General features: G+C 51.1%; 8 protein-coding genes across 8 annotated transcripts; 3 read left to right on the top strand and 5 right to left on the bottom strand.

Moving 5' to 3' along the window:
- Window positions 1–936: 936 nt before the first annotated feature.
- On the bottom strand, window positions 937–2,764 carry A1O9_04959 (uncharacterized protein; the record flags this gene model as incomplete). Its single annotated transcript, XM_013407245.1, has 4 exons — window positions 937–1,106; window positions 1,174–2,259; window positions 2,313–2,492; window positions 2,551–2,764. The coding sequence occupies 4 exons, from the start codon at window positions 2,762–2,764 to the stop codon at window positions 937–939; spliced, it is 1,650 nt and encodes a 549-aa protein (XP_013262699.1).
- Window positions 2,765–4,467: 1,703 nt separating this feature from the next.
- A1O9_04958 (beta-glucosidase H) lies at window positions 4,468–7,122 on the top strand (the record flags this gene model as incomplete). The annotated part of the gene is made up of 3 exons (XM_013407244.1): window positions 4,468–4,534; window positions 4,594–6,646; window positions 6,717–7,122. 3 exons carry the CDS (start codon window positions 4,468–4,470, stop codon window positions 7,120–7,122), a joined length of 2,526 nt encoding a protein of 841 aa, XP_013262698.1.
- A 401-nt stretch (window positions 7,123–7,523) lies between these two features.
- Window positions 7,524–8,369, bottom strand: A1O9_04957 (uncharacterized protein; the record flags this gene model as incomplete). The annotated part of the gene is made up of 1 exon (XM_013407243.1): window positions 7,524–8,369. One exon carries the CDS (start codon window positions 8,367–8,369, stop codon window positions 7,524–7,526), a length of 846 nt encoding a protein of 281 aa, XP_013262697.1.
- Window positions 8,370–8,665: 296 nt separating this feature from the next.
- A1O9_04956 (uncharacterized protein) lies at window positions 8,666–9,675 on the bottom strand (the record flags this gene model as incomplete). Its single annotated transcript, XM_013407242.1, has 3 exons — window positions 8,666–9,054; window positions 9,140–9,432; window positions 9,503–9,675. The coding sequence occupies 3 exons, from the start codon at window positions 9,673–9,675 to the stop codon at window positions 8,666–8,668; spliced, it is 855 nt and encodes a 284-aa protein (XP_013262696.1).
- A 1,101-nt stretch (window positions 9,676–10,776) lies between these two features.
- A1O9_04955 (uncharacterized protein) lies at window positions 10,777–11,958 on the top strand (the record flags this gene model as incomplete). Its single annotated transcript, XM_013407241.1, has 2 exons — window positions 10,777–10,975; window positions 11,084–11,958. The coding sequence occupies 2 exons, from the start codon at window positions 10,777–10,779 to the stop codon at window positions 11,956–11,958; spliced, it is 1,074 nt and encodes a 357-aa protein (XP_013262695.1).
- A 245-nt stretch (window positions 11,959–12,203) lies between these two features.
- A1O9_04954 (uncharacterized protein) lies at window positions 12,204–12,863 on the bottom strand (the record flags this gene model as incomplete). Its single annotated transcript, XM_013407240.1, has 1 exon — window positions 12,204–12,863. The coding sequence occupies one exon, from the start codon at window positions 12,861–12,863 to the stop codon at window positions 12,204–12,206; it is 660 nt and encodes a 219-aa protein (XP_013262694.1).
- A 2,190-nt stretch (window positions 12,864–15,053) lies between these two features.
- Window positions 15,054–16,811, bottom strand: A1O9_04953 (uncharacterized protein; the record flags this gene model as incomplete). Its single annotated transcript, XM_013407239.1, has 1 exon — window positions 15,054–16,811. The coding sequence occupies one exon, from the start codon at window positions 16,809–16,811 to the stop codon at window positions 15,054–15,056; it is 1,758 nt and encodes a 585-aa protein (XP_013262693.1).
- A 1,186-nt stretch (window positions 16,812–17,997) lies between these two features.
- A1O9_04952 (uncharacterized protein) lies at window positions 17,998–18,903 on the top strand (the record flags this gene model as incomplete). Its single annotated transcript, XM_013407238.1, has 1 exon — window positions 17,998–18,903. One exon carries the CDS (start codon window positions 17,998–18,000, stop codon window positions 18,901–18,903), a length of 906 nt encoding a protein of 301 aa, XP_013262692.1.
- Between the last annotated feature and the right edge of the window lie 482 nt (window positions 18,904–19,385).

Raw genomic sequence — 19,385 nt, 5'->3', positions numbered from 1 at the left:
CGACGCGTTGTCGACGTGGTCTGTTTTCCGTAGTTTCGATATAAGGGACTACCCATGCACGCCCTTCTGCACCCCTCCCCCGCTGTGGGTTAGCCCGTTAACGAAGTAGGGATCGGACACAGTGCCCTAGGCTCTCCAATGGATTCGTGGGGGTGCGTGGCCTTAGGGCAGCTGGGTTATGTAGGCTGCTGAGCTAGAGGCCCTAACCAAGTCTGCAGATCCGGAGAAGGAAGCGAAAGGTAATGATCCTGACTAGTTAAGTGTGCTCCGGATGAGGTGGCGCTCTTAGGCTGTATATCATCATTTCTATAGGATACACCCGATCTGCACAGCCTATGGGCCAGGATGCCCTCAAAGTCTGAGTAGCTGGCGTGAGCGTAAATGGCTCGCTCTGAATATCACTCAAGATCGCAGTTGACCTGCGATATCCCATCGCTTTCAGCGTGGCCGTTGCCAGAATCCTCTGGCAAGGAAACGGGAGTGCTGGGCGACTTGCAGACGTCTCATCCGGAAGGAGGCGATGGAGGCCCCTTTCATTCTGTACGGTATGCTTTGACTTATGGTTAAACGGTCGGAAGGAAAAGAACTTGCAAGCTCAGCCCGTGGCTTCCTTCTGAGGTAATATCTGGTCCTTGGAACGGGCATATATGTTCGGATCAAACCATGAATTGGTGCAGCGACGATGTCGCTGGAACGGACTTGCTTTCCTCTTGAGCAATCATTAAGGGACAGTGTTACTCGCCGCTAGTATGCCTTGGGCATGCATCCTCATGCATCCGTATCGATTCAACAAGACAGAGAGTCTAGAACCCTCCCATTTCTCACCATTACTTGCTATTAAACATGACCTCATAACTCATCTTCACATTCGATTCAAGCCGGAATCCAGTCATAGGTCGGGAACTTCACAGCTTGGTTGTACTTGTGAAATAGCAACTAGACCTTGCTCGGTGGCGGGTTTCCATGATTTGCAATGGTCTCTACCATATCCACGTTGCCAGCCTCGACATGCTTGGGCGAGCCTGAGACAGGATTCATGTCTTCGTGGTGCACAACCTTCTCCACGGCGAGGACTGCCTGATCTGCCAAAGCCTTATCTTCGAATACTGTGGGATGGATGTTAGCCTAGATGCTCGGGGGGGAAGGGGGGGAAGGGAATATCGGTCAACATACAGAAGGCCAACTCTTCCAAAGTCCTGTTTGCCGTCTCAGGGAAGAAAAACCAGACGAAGCATACTTCAAATGCTAGCCAGCAGCAGTAGGTGATGAGCCACCTCCATTTGATATTTTGCAGGCCAATTGGGTTGACGAATGTTGTGAAAAAGCCCGCTAGGCGGCCAAACAACTGGAAGAGTGCGATACCTCTGGATCTTTCGGCATATGGCCACAACTCCACAAGATATGTATATGTGAGAGCATTATAGCCAAGGTTGTAGCAGGGCGTGTAGGCAAAGATGAAAAAGATAGTAGCCACACCAGCTGCGGAATTGGTTCGATTAGCGTCTCTTGCTTCCATACTCTGTTGCATAGAGATGGTCCAAGCGATATAGACAATAAGCAAACTGATTGTGCACGCAAGGTACATAGCTCGCCGCTTGAACCGAGTAACAAGCATGGCAGCTGTAAAACCACAGACAAGACCCCAACAGCTTAATCCTACATTAAGCTTTTGCTTAAATATCGAATCTGTCTTTCCAATCATTTGCAGGAGGTCGCCGAGGTAATAGGAGATGAGTGTGTTGCCAGACCATTGTGTAAATAATCCTAAAAATGCGGAGATAAATGCTCTTCGTCGCATTCCTGAACTCTTGAGGAATGAGAGCCAGCTTTGCTTCGATACCTCGAGTTCGAGGTGGATAGTAGTCCTTATTTGAGCCATCTCAGCCCGAACAAACTCGGAATCGTGATCGCCTTCGGCGTGGTATTTGACGAGAATTTCGTAGGCCTCTTCTGCTCGATCCTTCGTGACCAGCCAGCGAGGGCTCTCAGGTAGAAAAAAGACAAATACAATTTGCAGGAGTGACGGAGCAATTTGCAGGATAGACGGGATACGCCATGCCCAGTTGCTTGCAATACTGTTGGTGCCGAAAGTGATTCCAGCTGCAGCGATTGAACCGACGAAATAGGCGACGTTGAACAATGAGGTAAGAATTGGTCGCTCCTTAGGATAACCCAGTTCACCGATCAACGATGATCCTGATACAATGCAGGTCGGGATGCCAAACCCGAGGATACCACGGGCAACAATATACATGGCGACTGAAAGAATTATTAGATCAGCGAAACGGTGGTAGAAGAATACAAGAACTCACCATTCTGCGCACAGCCTTGTAGAATTGCGCCACCGCACATGATAACAGAGCCACCAAAGATGGACCAGCGGCGGCCAAATTTCTCATTGACAATCGGAATAAAAGGCAGAGAGAGAATCGCTCCCAGCGAGTAAGCGGCTGCAATAATGCCTTTTAGAGAGCCTTGTGGGTTGTTAAAGTCTGTGATCTCGGTCAGCACGTGGCATTTCACATAAGGAGTTGGACTAGGAAGCATTACATTTGATCCAGTAAGGCACAATCTGCAGAGCGTTTATCATTTGAGAGTCAAAGCCAGAGGTCAATTCAATGCCCATACAAGTTGGGAAGAGCATGAAATAAAGATATCTCAGATTTGGCTTCTTGTACCATGGCACCTTGTCTTCTTGTACGATGGTAGTAAGGATGGGATCAGATGCGCCGGTAGGCTTGAGCACAGGTTTGAGGAGAGTCATGGTGAGTTCAAATGCAGGAGAGGGACTGAAGAGACGAGCAAAGAAAGTGAGGGATCGCGAATTGAGGGAGAATGCACAGGTTTTATCCTGTTGGAGGAGATATAGCAATATCTATTAGAAGCAGGGTGTAGAACAATTTTGCCTCTCTCGCAACTTTTATCCCCACCAGCCCTTGGACGAGGAATGCGCCACATGTGTAAATCTCGTGTTGTCTAGAAGTCATGCTGTCTGGGCAGAGAGCCAAAGGTGATGCCAAGCTAAGAACAGGCGGTAGAAGCCCTCGTGAACATGAAGAAGAGCTGCAGATCAAACCTAAGAGAAGGAGACGTGATGGTGCCAGGGAGGAGGCAAAGTGTGAGTTCTCGGACTCTTGGAGTCTTGGTGGCATCGATCTGGCACATCATCAAGGAACATCGTGTTAGGTCCCTGGTAAGGACGAGATGGCCGGTATTGATATGCAGAATAAACCTCCAGGACGACCCTTTGGAAGGCGGGGAACAAGGTGATCTGGAGCGGCAGCCATTGTGGAGGATCAGGTGGAAAATAACCGTGCAGACAATCTCATTCGGCAACCCAAGATAAAGTAGTGTAAGCTAAGCCCATTCAAGGCCAAGGCCCGTTTTATAGCGCGTGGCCAAATAGCCGACTCCCCAGATTGGGTTCCTGCCTCTTTGCAGGCAGGAGCTGGGGAAGGCTGACGGCGCTTTGAGGACACCACGCTACAAGGCTTGGCAGCCCTGAAATGGTTAAGCGCCCGTCAATCAACCACAAGGCACCTCATATGGAGAAGGCGCGGCAGTTACTCTGGCGCTCACTTACCTTGAGTCCATGACTGACCAGAGGAACCACTATATTCAGACGTCAGCTTCTTCCGAATAGGAAATTGGTATCTCCATTCCTCATTGCCTATCTCGTGGAGTCGTTCAATTCGACGTTGTCCCATGAAATCTTGCCACCACTAAGGGCCAGTCGCTCAAAACGATGGAGCCTTGAGGAGAATCAAGGCTTCCAGTACTCCGGAATCTCGAGTAAGCGCAGAGGCGTCTCTTCTTGCAAGTGCCTTTGATGGAGTCTCTAAGACTACCCCATACCTCGTAACGGTAAGCAATAATGCATGTCGCGCAGTAGCTTCACTTTTCCCGGAGATTCCGTGGCTTGATGGTGGGGAGGCCGGGGAAGCTCCGCCGTGCTGCAGAGTTGAACAGAGGTTGAACAGATGGCGTCCATGGCGACGAAAGCTGCCGTCTCTACGGTTTGCTTGATTTTGAAACTCCAGCGCTTTTCTTTCGAGGAAGTCGACCTTACTTAACTGTGGCGTACATTGGCAAACGTCAGGCTGCTTGCCCCGGATAATTGCAAACATGGTTGATCCCAAAATTCAGCCTGATGTTTAAATCGTTCGGGGAGACTCCGCCGTCAGGTCTCCTTCCTCCGTTGTGAATGGGGTATCCTCGCCGAAACCCACGCCGTAAGGGCTTGGCCTGAGGATATACCGTCCTCCTTCGGTACATTGATCCACTCCGACCCAGTCATGTCGAGGATGCTGAGAACGATGGATGATAGTACTTCGACACAATGGCATCTCGGTCGTTTCACTCCTCATACAACTCACTACAAACCAAATGGTGAGGTCCTCAGCAGAACCGATAGTACGGCTGTCACCGACGACTCTTTCGATGGCAGACTCAGATTCCGAGCCAGCCATGGCTTTTGACGTCGATACCGTCTTCCCACAATTGAAGCAAGCTGACAAGATTGCTTTGCTGTCCGGTAGGGAATCAAGAGTTGAACATCGTATCTCTACACTTTTTAATGATCATATATCACAGGCATTGATTTTTGGCACACTCACCCAATTCCAGCACACAACGTGCCCTCAGTACGATTCACTGACGGGCCAAATGGCATTCGTGGGACTAAGTTCTTCGCTGGTGTACCGGCCGCATGTTTACCATGTGGTACAGCGTTGGGAGCTACCTGGGACAAGGCCCTGTTGAGACAAGCAGGAAAGCTGCTTGGAGATGAATGCATTGCCAAAGGCGCTCATGGATGGTTGGGTCCTACAGTCAACATGCAAAGATCACCACTCGGCGGCCGTGGATTCGAATCGTTCTCAGAGGATCCCCATCTTGCTGGAACAATCGCCGCTTCCATGATTCTGGGTTGCGAAAGCACCGGTGTCATCTCTACAGTCAAGCACTTTATTGGAAACGATCAAGAACACGAGCGACGAGCTGTGGACTGTCTGATTGCTCCTCGTGCCTTTCGAGAAGTGTACCTACGCCCATTTCAAATAGTAGCTCGGGATGCCAATCCTGGAGCACTGATGACATCGTACAACAAGATCAATGGCCGCCACGTCGTGGACAACGCAGAAATGCTCCAGGGCATTGTTCGAGACGAATGGAAGTGGGATCCACTAATCGTCAGCGACTGGTATGGGACATATACGACCATTGACGCCATGGTGGCAGGTCTCGATCTCGAAATGCCTGGCGTTTCACGCTATCGAGGCAAATATATTGAATCTGCAGTTCAGGCACGCCTGATCAAACAATCGACGATAGATGCACGCGCCCGCCGCGTCCTTAAGTTCGTCCACAGAGCCAGTCAGGTCAAGGTTTCCGAAGAACAAGTAGGACGTAATTACCCTGAAGACCGTGCCCTGAACCGTCTTGTCTCCTCGAACAGTATTGTTCTACTCAAAAATGACAGCTCAATTTTGCCTCTCCCCAAAACACTGAAAAAGATCGCCCTGATTGGATCTCATGTTAAGATGCCGGCGATTTCTGGCGGGGGAAGCGCGACCCTACTTCCGTATTACACAGTATCTCTACACGATGCCGTCACCGAAGCCGTACCAGAAGCCACGATCACGCACGAGGTCGGTGCGTACGCCCACAACATGCTCCCTGCTATCGACTCATTGTTACATAATGCGGTGATTAACTTCTACAATGAACCTCCAAAAGTCACAGATCGAAAGTTACTTGGTATCGAACATGTCACATCGGCAACATTCCAGTTAATGGACTACAACGGAATCCCAGCGCTGAATAGAGCCCTATTCTGGGGCTCGTTGGTCGGAGAGTTTATCCCAGACGCTACTGGCACGTGGGACTTCGGTCTCACTGTATTTGGCACTGCTAATCTATACCTCGACGACGAGCTCATAATCGAAAACACCATTCATCAGACACGAGGCACTGCATTCTTTGGTAAAGGAACGACGGAGAAATTCGGCTCAAGAGTTTTAGAAGCCGGCAAGTCCTACAACATACGGATCGAATTTGGAAACGCGAATACGACAACCATGGAAACCATCGGCATGGTAAATTTTGGCGGTGGCGCCGCACATCTCGGAGCGTGCTTGCGGCTAGGCCCCGATGAAATGATTGAACGGGCGGTGCAAGCAGCTAAAGACGCGGAGCAAACGATCATCTGCACTGGATTGAGTGGCGAGTGGGAGTCCGAAGGCTTCGACCGTCCACACATGGACCTCCCCCCTGGGATTGACGAGATGATCAGCCAAGTCATCGCAGTGGCCCCAACTGCCGTGATTATCAACCAGTCGGGCACGCCGATCACGATGCCCTGGGCGGACCAGGCTAAATGCATTGTGCAAGCATGGTACGGAGGCAACGAGGCTGGCCACGGCATGAGCGACGTCCTCTTTGGCGATGTCAACCCTAGCGGGAAGCTGCCCTTGTCGTGGCCTGTCAGCGTCAAGCATAACCCAGCATATCTCAACTACGCCAGCGTCGGTGGCCGTGTCCTCTACGGAGAAGACGTTTACGTCGGCTACAAGTTCTACGAGAAGACGGACCGAGAAGTCCTCTTTCCATTCGGGCAAGTAACGCCGCCTTCCTCCTTCCTTCTCCAGTCCCTGACAAAACTAAATAACGTTAAACGCGAATGATGACATGAACTAACTTCCTCCTTCCTCACACAGACACGGACTTTCATACACGACCTTCGCACTCACCAGCCCCGAAGTGCAGGTCGACCCCGTGGAGTTCGCGCCCGAGAACCCAAGTGTAGCAATCATCAAGATCAAGAATACCGGCCCCGTCGCCGGCCAGCAAGTCGTGCAACTGTACGTCGCCGCGCCATCATCACCGACTCCGCGGCCGGTGAAAGAGCTGCACGGATTCGAGAAGATTGTTTTGCAACCTGGCGAGGAAAAAGAGGTTACCATCGCGGTGGACAAGTACGCCACCAGCTTCTGGGACGAGATCGAGAGCATGTGGAAGAGCGAGGCCGGCACCTATGAGGTACTGGTCGGCACGTCGTCGCAGGAGATCCTTGGGAAGGGCACGCTCGTCGTGCCTGAGACGAGGTATTGGCTGGGTCTTTAGAACGAATTCGGTCCTTTGGGGTATTAGAGCTCTAGATATACCATATAACCGCCAAATCCGCCCTCTCGCTTTGCGGATGCTGTCTGTGGGGAGTGTCTGGGGGGCTTGCTTGGCTTTTTCCCTCGCACCTTATATTTGCAGGTCTCAATTAACCGTGTGGAAATGGAATGGGATGCGGCAGACCCGTACCTTCATCTTGGAATCACACGCCAAATAAGTCACGAAGTGTGAAGTATTGATCAAATAAATGTCCGATAAAGTATATTCGTACCTTCGAGTAGGAGGAATCTGCCACTGGGCTGTACTGTATGTGGTAGGAAAAACAGCATGATATGTGAGTCGCCGCTCCCAAAACGAAGAGATAAGTACATGGGGTCTTGATGTTGTTATTCCTCTCTATTTTATGTAGGGCCTTTCAACAGCCAGTCCAAGAGAATGCCCATTTCAGATATGCCACCGCCCTCGTTGCTCCAAGCCTGCAGACGGTCCTGAACCATACTGACACAGTCCCTCCACAGGTTCGGCACGACCACGCAGGCTGCGGACTCGATGTTGAGCTCCTTCGCACGCACCGCTGCAATCAGGCACAGTGCGTGGTTGAAACGCACGCGACACGCACCCCACGAGCCCGGGTGGCGGAAGAACGGGACCTCGGTCTGGATCCGATATATACTGAGGCGCAGGCCGTTTGATGCGCGAGCTCCGAATGATTCGATTTGCGCCGGAGTGAGTCGCGTGCCACCGTGCAGGCACATGTACAGGTACGCCCGGCAAAGGAGCTCGCGGACCTCAACGTATCTTTCTCTTACGAGCTTGACGAGTTCCCCTTCGTCTGGTGAAGGGAAGACATCCGGCGGGAGATTGAAACGCAGCACTGGCGGGAGACACTCCAGCCACTGCTGAAGCTGGTGTTCCAGGTTTTGCAGCGTGTCGGCTAGCCTGCTGGCCGTGGGTGAATCGATAGTGGGTGAAAGCATGGTTGCTGCGGTCCGTGTACGGTTGAGTAAGCGTCGCAGTGAGATTTCGGCCAGGTAAAAGTAATAAGAACCTTCGATCGTCGTCTGAAAGGTTGGAGAATCCTGGGAGAAGATGTCTCCACGGCTTTGTTCGAAACTTTCAATAGTGGGGAATGTTGGGAGAGAAAAGGGGAATGATGATTCCTGCAGCGTGCAGGAGGGGAGATCAACAAGTTCGTGTCGAATCTCACTAGTTAGTCCACCGATGTCAGTGTATATCGTTTGAGTCATGCTGTGAGCGCGTACCACTCAGACTTCAGACACGTCCAGTATAGTCGCTGTTCAAGACCTATAGATAATTAGTAGATAGCACTAGAAGTCAAGTGACCGCAATTTCAAGGCATACTTTCTTCCTGTTTTGATCTTTGTGTTTTCCCATGAGCGTGCTTCAAGTTATACGACTCCCACAACATGGATGCAGTACGAAACATTTTCCATCCTGGGATGGGATCGATGTTATACTGATGCCACATTCTAGTCTGCCTCAGCACCGAAAATCACGGGCTTTGCGTTCATGCAAGGAAAGCTTACCCGAAGAGACAGAAGCATACTACCCCGAGCAACGACGCATCCAGATGGGCTGCGGACATTCGCTTCTGAGCCATTGCAAAATAGCTGAGTGATTCTCTCAAACGGTGTTCTGGCACGGCCATTGTAATATACTGTTCAGGATAGGGGTTTCCCTGCTCGTCGGACTCGATTAATCGACGTTCATCGTCGGGATAAGTTCCCCAAATTGCCGCCAAAGCAAATACTAGAAGCACCAGGCAGGACGAAGCTGTCCAACCGAACCCGTTTTCGAGAACATCGGCAATATGCGTTTCTAGCTGGTCCGCGTCTATGATAGGGTTCTTGGGTTGAATCTTAGTCATATAGATATCCCTCAATTCAAAAATCCGCGACGGTGATGGATGTGCTGTTTCTTTAGTTGCATGCAATTGGTCAGCACATTCTCTTCTCACTCGGCTTCCAGTACTTATTAAGGGAAGGTATGCACATACCCAGGGCGAGAAGATGTGGCTTTTCCACGTATGCCGCTGCTGGGAATGTGTCAACAGGCTTTTCGGCTGGGAACACCGCCCAGCTCAGGATCATATCAGAGCCAGTAATCGAGGTCCAGGAAATATCCTTCCGCGACATTGTCTCCAGGTCATCATCTTCGGTGGCTGAGAATTGTGACGGATGGGGAGATGGCTGTTGTCGAAGGCCATCTTTGGTACTTTGAGCAAGATCGGACAGAACACGGCCCTGATTGTCAATTGCGGCTAAAATTTTGGTGGCCCAAACCTCGAATCTTAAAGTAGTATGATCAGCACACTGGATCCGGAGCGGCGTCAGGGGGAACTCAGGCACTGCTTACTTACATTGACGATGGGTCTTTATCAGGATAGACACAAGATACACCACGTTTAGCGCATTTCGAACAAACAGGGCGAGCAGAGTCGCATCGTGTTTTGCTGATTCTGCAGTGTTCGCAAGCGGCTAAAGTCCTGGTGTGTGAGATCTGGTCATTTGATCGCTTCCTCTTCTTACCCATTGAGTCTGAAGAAGTCAACGGTGGTGATGGATTTGGGCCCTCCATCTTTCTTCATTGAGAAAAAATTTGAGCTCGCCCGAGTTGCTGGGCCCAGCCATGTGGAATCGAAATCGAAATCGAAACCCGAGGCTAGCAAAGAGAAACGATAATTCGGAAACGTTGAGTTAAATCTCAGATGGCTTAAACCGTGCCCAGTGAGTGCCCAGGTGAGCTTGCCGAGAATGGAAGTCCCCAGGCTATTTGCTTCGCCAGAGACTGTGCCCTTTAGCCTAACCTCCAACCACTGAGCACCGAGGGGGCCCGAGGGGCCATTATTATAAGGCCCAGGTGGGTTACCAAGTACGGAGTGCAGTACCCAAGTACTCTGTACCCCAGGCACTCCACGCCTAGACCTTGGTAGTAGCTTACCTGGGGACTGAGCGCTAGTCAGGGCCGGTTAATACGCATGACTCTTTTCGCTTGATGATTCGAACTGCATTCCAACCCGTTATCCTCGAGAATGCTCGCCAACAAGGTTTGCGACGAGTGAGGGTAGATCAAGACCTGACCGCAACAGGAAAGCGTACTCCTTTAGCAATGTTCTTTGGGGTAGGCCCGCGACAAGGGGGACTGATTCACCAGCTTCCAACGGAGAAAGTAGAAATTCATTGCGAGATTAGTTGGGAAGGTGACCTTGGAGAACGGAAACGGATGAACGTATTTCCCTGTCTCCACATCTAATTTACACGTTAAATTACGTCAGCCGTGGGGGAGAACACATGGTGAGTGGTATGCACTATATATGTGGGTGACATGGTGATGCGACGATCAACGTCATTATCGACGTGAAACTTGGATGCATGGGGTTATAATTCCTTCAGACCAACTCACCAGCAGCTTCACACCAAAGTCTTCAAACTCAGTCTGGTCCAAGCACCAGAGAGCAAGTAACACCACCAGAGCCACAAACCTCGCGTAAGGAAAAGGGGAGAAGCGGTTATGGTCCGCATCGATCTAGGAGGGTTTCCAGCCATCGACCTCAATGGAGGACCGGGCGAAATAACTCGAGTGAAGAACAGAATTCGTCGGAACATGAGGGGCCAAGGGGGGAGCACAATCAGGATGAGCTGGAACACCAGCGTCCCGCGGATCGTGCTGACGAGCGACACCGAAGACTTCGACGAGACCATCGTAAAGTATTTCCACGAAGAGGGCTTCCAGCTGGCGTATCTGGCATATGAAGGAAACCACAACGAATACATCTCTAAACTGCAGCATCTCCAGGATCCGTTGGAACTCGGCGAGAAGTATGCAATCGTAGGTAGGTTCTTTGGTTCAAATCAAAAGCCATTCTGTTTCATTCGTGCAATAAGAAAACAAGATTTCATACATCACGGACTCTCTGACATAAATATACCACACTATCTAGCCTACGGAGATGCAGCAGCATTAGTCCTCGAAGCATGTATGAAGCCAATGCCCAAACTGGTCGCCGTCATCGCATATTACCCGCCACACATGCCGAGAACGACGACCAACTTCCCCCCGACGCTCAATGTGCAAATCCATCTAGCAGGCTCGCAGAAATTCGGCACACGCCATCCTAGCTTCCGATACGAGCACACGCACGAGGGGTTCGCGGAGCACGACCTGGAGGAGTTCAACAAAGTCGCCGCTCGACTCGCATGGTCACGCGACATAGCCCTACTGCACCGCTCCTTCGACATGCCGGAGTACGACCTGGAGGGCATCTGGGACCACCAGCAGCAGCTCGAGCTTACGGAGAAGGACGCTGACAAGGCCATGACGAACATGGTTTCCGAGCCGTATGTCAACCACGTGCCCACTATGACCGGGGGCATCGGGAAAGACGATCTACACCGCTTCTACTCAGACTTCTTCATGCCAGGCAACCCGCCATCGCTGAAGACCCGACTCCTCTCGCGGACCGTGGGCTCCGACCGCGTCGTCGACGAGATGCTCGTTAAGTTTACCCACACGACAGAAATGCCCTGGATATTACCAGGGATACCGCCGACGGAGAAGAGGGTGGAAATCGTGCTCGTCAGTGTGGTCTGCATTCGAGGTGGCAAGCTGTACCATAAACATGTCCACTGGGATCAGGCCACAGTGTTGGTGCAGATTGGTCTGATCGATCCAGAGTATATTCCCAAGTCGTTCAAGACGGCGGAAGAAGGGAGGGAGCAAGAGGTCGAGAGACTTCCAGTGTGTGGTAAGAAGGCGGCGAGAAAGGTCGTGGACGAATGTAGCCATGAGAGCAATGAGTTGATAGACGATTGGTAAGGGAGAGGGCAGAGTGGGGAACGAAAGACTGTCACTTTGAATTCATTGAACCGTGTCGGGCGTCAGCATGGAAAGGAATCTGGACCTCTGGCGTCTCGACTTCAGGCGCTCAGGTGATCGCGAAGATATTCAGCCACAGGTGGACTTATTGTTTGAATAATGCATGTACAATTGCTGCCTGGGGGATAATCAAAAGCGCCAGCAACGCAACCCAGCAACGCCCCTCCCTAAGTTCCATGTTCTCATCATAACTTGCCCTTAGCGACGGGCACCCTGACACCACTAGTGTCTGCCAACAGCCTTAGCCTGCCCGCGAGGAAATCCTCCCATATCTCCCTGAACCTGGCCAGCTCAGTACGAGCATAGTCTTCTACATCTCTCCACATCCTTCTCCCCACACCCTCACTGTCTAAATATTCCAGGTCCGGCGTCAGGATCTGGGTCCGAAGATATTCCCTGCCGAGCCTCTGGCTTTCAAAGAGGTCTAGCATGCCCTCTAATCGCGGGATCTGTTCCCCGCTCTCCACCTTCATGTGTTCGAGCAGTTCGGCGAAGAGCTTGTCGATCACGCTGGGAAAACCATCCGATTCCAAGGACAAATCGAAGAGAGCCAGAAGTTCGAGCCTCGCGTGGTCGTGGTCGGTGCGGTCATGCTCTGCCATTTCTCTGCCTTCATCCCCTAGCTGCTGGATGAATGCAGGTCGCATGACGATGTCTTCGGAGACGTCATGACGTACGAGCCGCCAGGTTACCTCAAGTAATAACCGGCCACGGTCAGCGGCAGTGCGGGCTTTCTTCAGCCGTCCGGCGTACTTGTTGATATTGTTGTGATCCTGTTCGATGATGGCGGAGAATGTAGGTGGAGAGCTGTATGCGGGAGCAGAGGCGCTCGCCAGAGCGGTCATGGTCGATTGGGAGTTTTGATTTAGTAATGAGGGAAAATGCGTCGAGTCTTCCTTGGTTGAATGATCTTTCATGCCAATTTCGCAGGATGGGAAGTGGGTGAAATATGTATTCATCACTGAAATAAGTGATACAAATAATGTAAGATCGACACCAGTGAAATGAGCGACAGTTGTAAGAAGAGTCCAGCACTCTATCGGAGTGCGCGACAGATGTGACCGCGGAGGGACTAGTGGCAACGGCTGACAGAGCCCTGAATGGGATGTTCAAACGAGAGCGAGAACGAGTGGACAACCTTGAGATCCGTCCCGTCCCATGATTGCTGAGATGGCACAAATAATTTGGGTAGTGGGCAGTGGCTTCACCTACTTAGAGACGTCCAAGGTCCTCGGTACCTCGTATAACAGATGGAACAGGGGAGAGGCGGGAGATGCAGGACAAGCGAAAGGGCCAGATTCAGAAGACACAGCCGTCGTGCCCACCGAAAACCTCCACTAACAGTCTCGAACCTTGAGAGACAATCGTGATTGGTGATGGAAGGCGAATAAAATCTGCTCCAAAGGGTGGAGTCACATGTCGCAGGAGATGATAAGACTGGGCCTGCGATTGCCGCTTTAAATATTCTGGTCCGTGACGTCACATTCCCTCGAGACCGAGTCTACAGAACGTCCTCCCTCCGTCTTTTGTAACGAGCCACCTTTCTAAGTCTTCGCCGAGCAGCCTTTGACTGCCGCATTCCCTCACAGTATAACTAGAGGTAAGGAACTTCGTACCTTCCTACCCCACGCGGAAATGACGCAGATGAGGCGAGGTTTATAGACTACTGACAGTGCTGCCTGCGTCCTAGCTCGCGGCTGGAATCAGCTAACCGAGTCCACCGCTGGCTAGGTATTGTGTGCTAATGTGGCTCGATCATGCACAATGTAATATACTTGCACGCAGCCACGCTTTGACGCATCCACCTCTTTACAGCCTCAAGGCATGTTGTAAGACGTTGGCGGACGGCACCGTTCAAGGAGAGAGGATCTATAGTACGGCTCTCCAGCTTTAAACAGTGGCCAACCTTCGCTATACAACTGGTAAACTCGACAAGTGTATGCCGACGGCCCTTCTCACCATCCCCACCACTGATAATCATCGTCTGGGCCCTGTCCAATGCCGACCTGTCCTTAGACTTTGACGAATTTCCAGTTCTGATCACTTCCGTCTCGACGATCGTTGTTGCTTACGCTGTTCAACGTGGAAAGTCGAATTGGTTGGCCGGTGCTCTTCTGATCAAAATCTATGTGACCGTGGTACTAGCGACGTATTTTGTCCATTGACTTTACTGACTTTAGGATTTCTAAACAATCATGTCATATTTAAGCCCAGTTTCTTTGAATCTTTGAATCTTTGGCTCACTATTAATCTCAAACTGTATTACTGAGCTTACGCGATTCTTTCCCAAACCAGTGCCTCTTGAGGACTACTACTCACGACACGCAATTTATATGCAGGTGCCTCCGGCAAACTGGAAGTGAGTAGGCGTAAGCATAGGGCAGCAGACCCCTCGGCCCCAAACCAGTTAGGCTCTCTGGCAGTTCCACCTGCTTGGCAACCCGCAAAACGCCAAGGAATTATGGACCCGCCAGGATTGATGCGAGCAAAAGTACCATCGATGGAAACGTCCCAGGCTCGTGGAGTTGCCGGTGCGCCGTTAGAGCAGGTTGTTCTAATCCTTTGTGGGCGATCTCAAGCGAGCGGCCGCCCTCTCGCTTGCTTCTTGAGCGGAATAATCCAGGGTGTTTGACGGTACTCCGTAGTGAGCTCGAAACAGAGAACTTAACCCCGGCTTTGTTAGGACAGCTTTAAGGAATCCCGCGGGTGCTTGTTGACCTCTCCATACTACGAAGTCCACACCATGTACCCACTACCCTGTACGGGCATGACGATGCAGCTTCCAAGTTCTCGGTGCATAGTTACACATGCAAAAACACGCAAAAGCGGGAGATTTGCTCTAATTTGAATCCTCTTTATCGGAGACCTTGGTGTCCAGCTTGATACCGTCCATTGTGGTCAATAGCTGCCCTCAAGCTGTAGGCTCCACATTAATTACAATTCAACGGCATCCCGCTCAAACGCAGCAAAAAAGAAGTCATTCGGCACTAACGCTAAAGACTGATGTCTGAAACAAGCTCTGTGGATATCCAGCTTCATCGTGGTCCGACTTGCTCTCCAGAATCATACACTTCTCGGCTGTCCCAAATCCGGCGTAATAAAGCCTCTTCCGGTGAGAGCCCGTCTTGTTCATCGTCCTGCAACTCGTCCAGGCTGCCATGTGATGGAGTGACTTCAATATCGTCATGACTGGTCTGTCTTTGGAAGTGGACTCTCCCTCCTCCTCGACTGGACGATCGCAAAGCCAAGGGGGACGGCTTTCTGTCCTCTAGGCTGCGGCTAACACCACTTTTCGCAGCATGTCCGTTGGCATTATTCGAACTCTGTCCGCGCCTGCTTTGTGGCCTGCTCTTGGAGAATGCCCCACCGACAGAGACTGCCCCAACGTCCTGAGGCAGTGTTCCACTTTCTTTGAGTCTGATCATGCTCTCAACGATCGGGCTTCGAAACCTTCTTACCACTGTTAGCTGCTTGATTGCACCCTCGTAGTCTTGCTTAACAGCTTTGATCTCTCCAGCAATGGTACGGCCGCCTGCTAGGTTTCTGTTTCGACTTCTTGATCCTGTTCTACTTTGCAAAGAGGTCGAAGATCCCAGGTCCAATCCCATTCCTGAGGGGGGCGGTGTGGTTGGTGTCGATGCACTAGCACGTATCATCTCCCTCCTCTGTAGTTCAAGTTTCTGCTGTGTCCGCGAGGGGGCTTGTTGGCCTCGTGGTTTGTGAAATGTCCGTGCTTTCTCAGGACTCTCCGAGGGCTGAGGTTTGTAATTTGAAAGAAACCCTGAAGGTGAACCCGAGTCCAAGTCCTCATCAATGATTCGCTGTGAAGAAGCTGGGTCCTCAAGAAAATGCGATACGCCGCCATCGATCAAAGAAGACTGCCCAGGACCGGGCGTGGTTGGCGTGGAATTCATAGATGCTGCTTCGGCGTGGGTGATTTGGGAGAAGGACTTGGAGGACTCTGTTCGTGTCAATTGGGTTGGTGTAACATGTGCTGAGATGGTGGACATTGCAGGAGGTGCTCGAGATCCACGTGTCTTCTGTTGAAGCAAATGTGGTTCAGGCGGGGTCCGTGAGGGAGACATATCAGACTGCTTCCACAGGTTGGGTGCGGAGCGGTTATTGTTCTTAAGAGAAGGCTGAGGTGGTGATGATGTGTGCAAAGGATGACTGATGGAAGTTTCATGATGTTCCTTGGGGATGGACTCGCCGTTGGGGGTCGCCGTCCTAGCTGGGGTGGATGTCTTTGAGTTGTTGCGAGTGGCTTCCGGCGATTGTGTTGTAGAATCCTCCCATTCTGCCTCCTCTTCATCCTCTGAGGAGTGATCGCCGATTTGAAAGACATTATCTCTTCTATCTTTGTTCTTCCTCTTGGGGGCAGGCGCTAGACCAACCTTCTTTAATGCTGGGTGGGAGAGGTTTCTTGCCAGGGTATTTGCCGAATGATTCTTCCGCAGGTTGCCATGGGAAAGATTCTTGGCCAATGCAGCTTGCGAAGCGTTCCGACGCACCAGTGGGACCCCAGGGCTCTGAGGGGGCGTGGAGCCAGTTGATTTCTTCCTCTGGTGTGGGTGTGGATGCGCGTCTGAAGCAATGTTCGCTGTCGAGTGAACTTTGCCCAATTTACCGAGCCCCTTCCCGTGTGAGACGTTTCTTGAATGACGACTTACAACATGAGGACGGTGGACCTTGTGCATCGTTGTCTGTTTGCCTGATGAGGATAGAGAATGTGTTGAGGGTGCACGCTCGGTTAGCGACGGTCGCTTCATGGGGGAGGGGGAGGAGGAAGGCATGGTGTTGTGGGTGTCAAACGATGCCAATGATCAACTGGTTGAGGTAATCCTCGTCAAGATATAGACATGATGAAATGAATGTAGGAAGAAACTGTACTTGTCGTGTCATAGACGAAAATGATATAGAAGGTTCTGTGACGCAAGACTGCCGTGACCACACGGTTGAGGTTGCTGGCAACTGCTACCCGAAGTAACTCTGGCAATCTTTTGGCGGGCACGCCCGAGGCTGCATTCATATGCACGTGATTCTTTTTCGGTTTGGAATAAGTATTGTCCGTCACCCTTCGATCCATCACTCGTTGAGTGATTGAACACCAAAGTTTCTTGTAGCATTCAGACTGTCGTGCAATGGCTGAAACAAGAGAAAGGATCGGAAGCTTGAGTCTTTTCTAGATATGCCCTAGTATCCTATTGTGAGAACGACAAAGATGCAACACGGCCATCCACATCATTCTGCATTTTCTATCTTCGACTGTTGTGGATGTGACCGTGCCTCGCCGATGATCAACACCTGAGGCACCTGGTTTGTTATATGTTATTGCATGGGACCGCTGATGTGTTTGAAACCATAAATTAGGAACTAAATCCCACAATCTATTCCATTGGTGGTGATATGGTTGATTGCCGGCTTTGATCCCAGCAACGTGAGCTTGCCTCATTGACTTTCCAACACACACTGAATGCATACTCCGTATTCCTATGCTTCAAGTTCCTCGCTCATTTCAGCTCTCCGAGTAAGAAACCCCGTCTAACCAAGAGATCCCAACCGCTTTGGAAACACTCCTACTCTAACTGGTCCTGGCTGGTTACCACAGCTAGTGCAAGCCCTTGCGATGCCCCTGGTTGCTCGCCCCTTTTTACTCTTGGCAAATGGCTATCGACCACAGGGCGCTTAAGCAGGTGTGATTCTAGGCACAGAGGTCTCGACCGTTCTCAAATTGTATTATCTTCAAGGATCCAGGACCTCCAATACGAAGGACTCCGGATATGGCTTTGACTCAAAACAACGCCTCCCCCTCGATACATGACCCCCGAAGAGGCGCTGCATCTGGACGGGGAGGTTGGTACAGGTGAGGGATTCTCGTGACCAATTACTAATAGAGCAAGTTTTTCGCTTGCTGAGTGCCTGCTTTAACTTCAACACTCTTCATTGCGTTCAATAGTGAACAATTATATGCAACATACCATGGATTCTTTCAGCTACAGGCTCTTACCTCATGTCGTGATACTCGCCTTGTTGCTCCCCATCATTACTCAAGCGCAAACTGCATATCAAGAGATATTCACTCTCGACCCTTTCTCTCTTCAACAGACATGCGTCCAATACTGCTTCACGACTTCGCTGAGTGGCTGCACGACCGATGTGCTCGCTGATGCGATCGGATGCCCGTACAACCCATGCGATGAGCCATTTCAGGCCGTCGACGACTGCTACTGCCGTTCGGACCTCCAACCCGCGGCCGAGAGCTTCCTTACCTCTTGTATCAAAGAGTCTTGTACGGTGGGCGATGTTTCTGGCAATATAGCCAGTGCGTCTAGTCTCTACGCCGGCTACTGCACATCAAAAGGCTTTACTGCTGCACTACCTGCGCAGAACACCGCCGAAACCACTACTGCAGGCACCTCTGGGGCCTCGAGTTCACCAGCAAGCCGAACGGGCACAACCTCCGCGGCTTCGACCGGGGCGTCAGACGGGAATTCTACTTCCTCAACGCAATCCTCAACCAATAACACTCTGACTACCGCCTTGGGAGCAGTGGGAGCAGTTGCGGGAATCGCCATTATCATTGCAATCATTTGCTTTGTGAAACTCAGGAAGCAGAAGAAACGCTACCCGAACGGAGGGAGCGCGCCATATGATGTTTACAATCGATCGGTAGTCGGGGACTCACCCTCTACACGCTATCTACGCTCGCAAGTTAGCAGCCGCCTGTCCGATGATGCTCCAACAATATTTCCCCACGAATCTGCCTCGGTCCTGGGCGAACCCGTCAATCTTCCGCGGTACCCAGCGTCCCTCCCAAGTTTAGTTTCGACAAACAGGCCCGATGAGTCGAGTATCGGCACCAGGAGAAACCGTCCCCAGTTCTAGAGTCTTTAGGGATTTTTGTGGTGTTAGTGTGAGATCGAACTTGTGATGGGATAGAAAGATCTCTCGCTTCATGAGTCCATGATGGTTTGTATAAGGCGCTCGGGACATTCCTTGGAGATTCTCCTGCCAGTTTGAGATTTTCTTTCCTAGTCCTATGCTGGATATATTATGTATTTCTCTTCATTAGACCAGTATTTCCAGACCTCGATTGACTCAATACGGAGTCTGTGTACTCTGTTGCACATCGTCACTCGCTCCAGCTCTACCAGATGGCTTGCGCTCATGCAAAGATACCAAAGCAGGGGTGCCTAATGCGGACAAGGGGTCTAGCGAAATAGCAATCCAATTCGGTCTAGTCTGCAGCCTCCTTGCAACATGAGACTTTGATTGCAGCTCCGTGAAGCCATTGTGCTTCAAGCTTCACTAATGACCTCGTAATATCCCCTGCCAAGGCATATCTCGCTCACAGATTGTGAACTTGT

Source organism: Exophiala aquamarina (genome assembly GCF_000709125.1).
Source record: "Exophiala aquamarina CBS 119918 chromosome Unknown aczIA-supercont1.3, whole genome shotgun sequence".
Classification (NCBI taxonomy): domain Eukaryota; kingdom Fungi; phylum Ascomycota; class Eurotiomycetes; order Chaetothyriales; family Herpotrichiellaceae; genus Exophiala; species Exophiala aquamarina.
The sequence above is the reverse complement of the archived record's forward strand: the minus strand, read 5'-3'. Positions and strand labels throughout refer to the sequence as shown.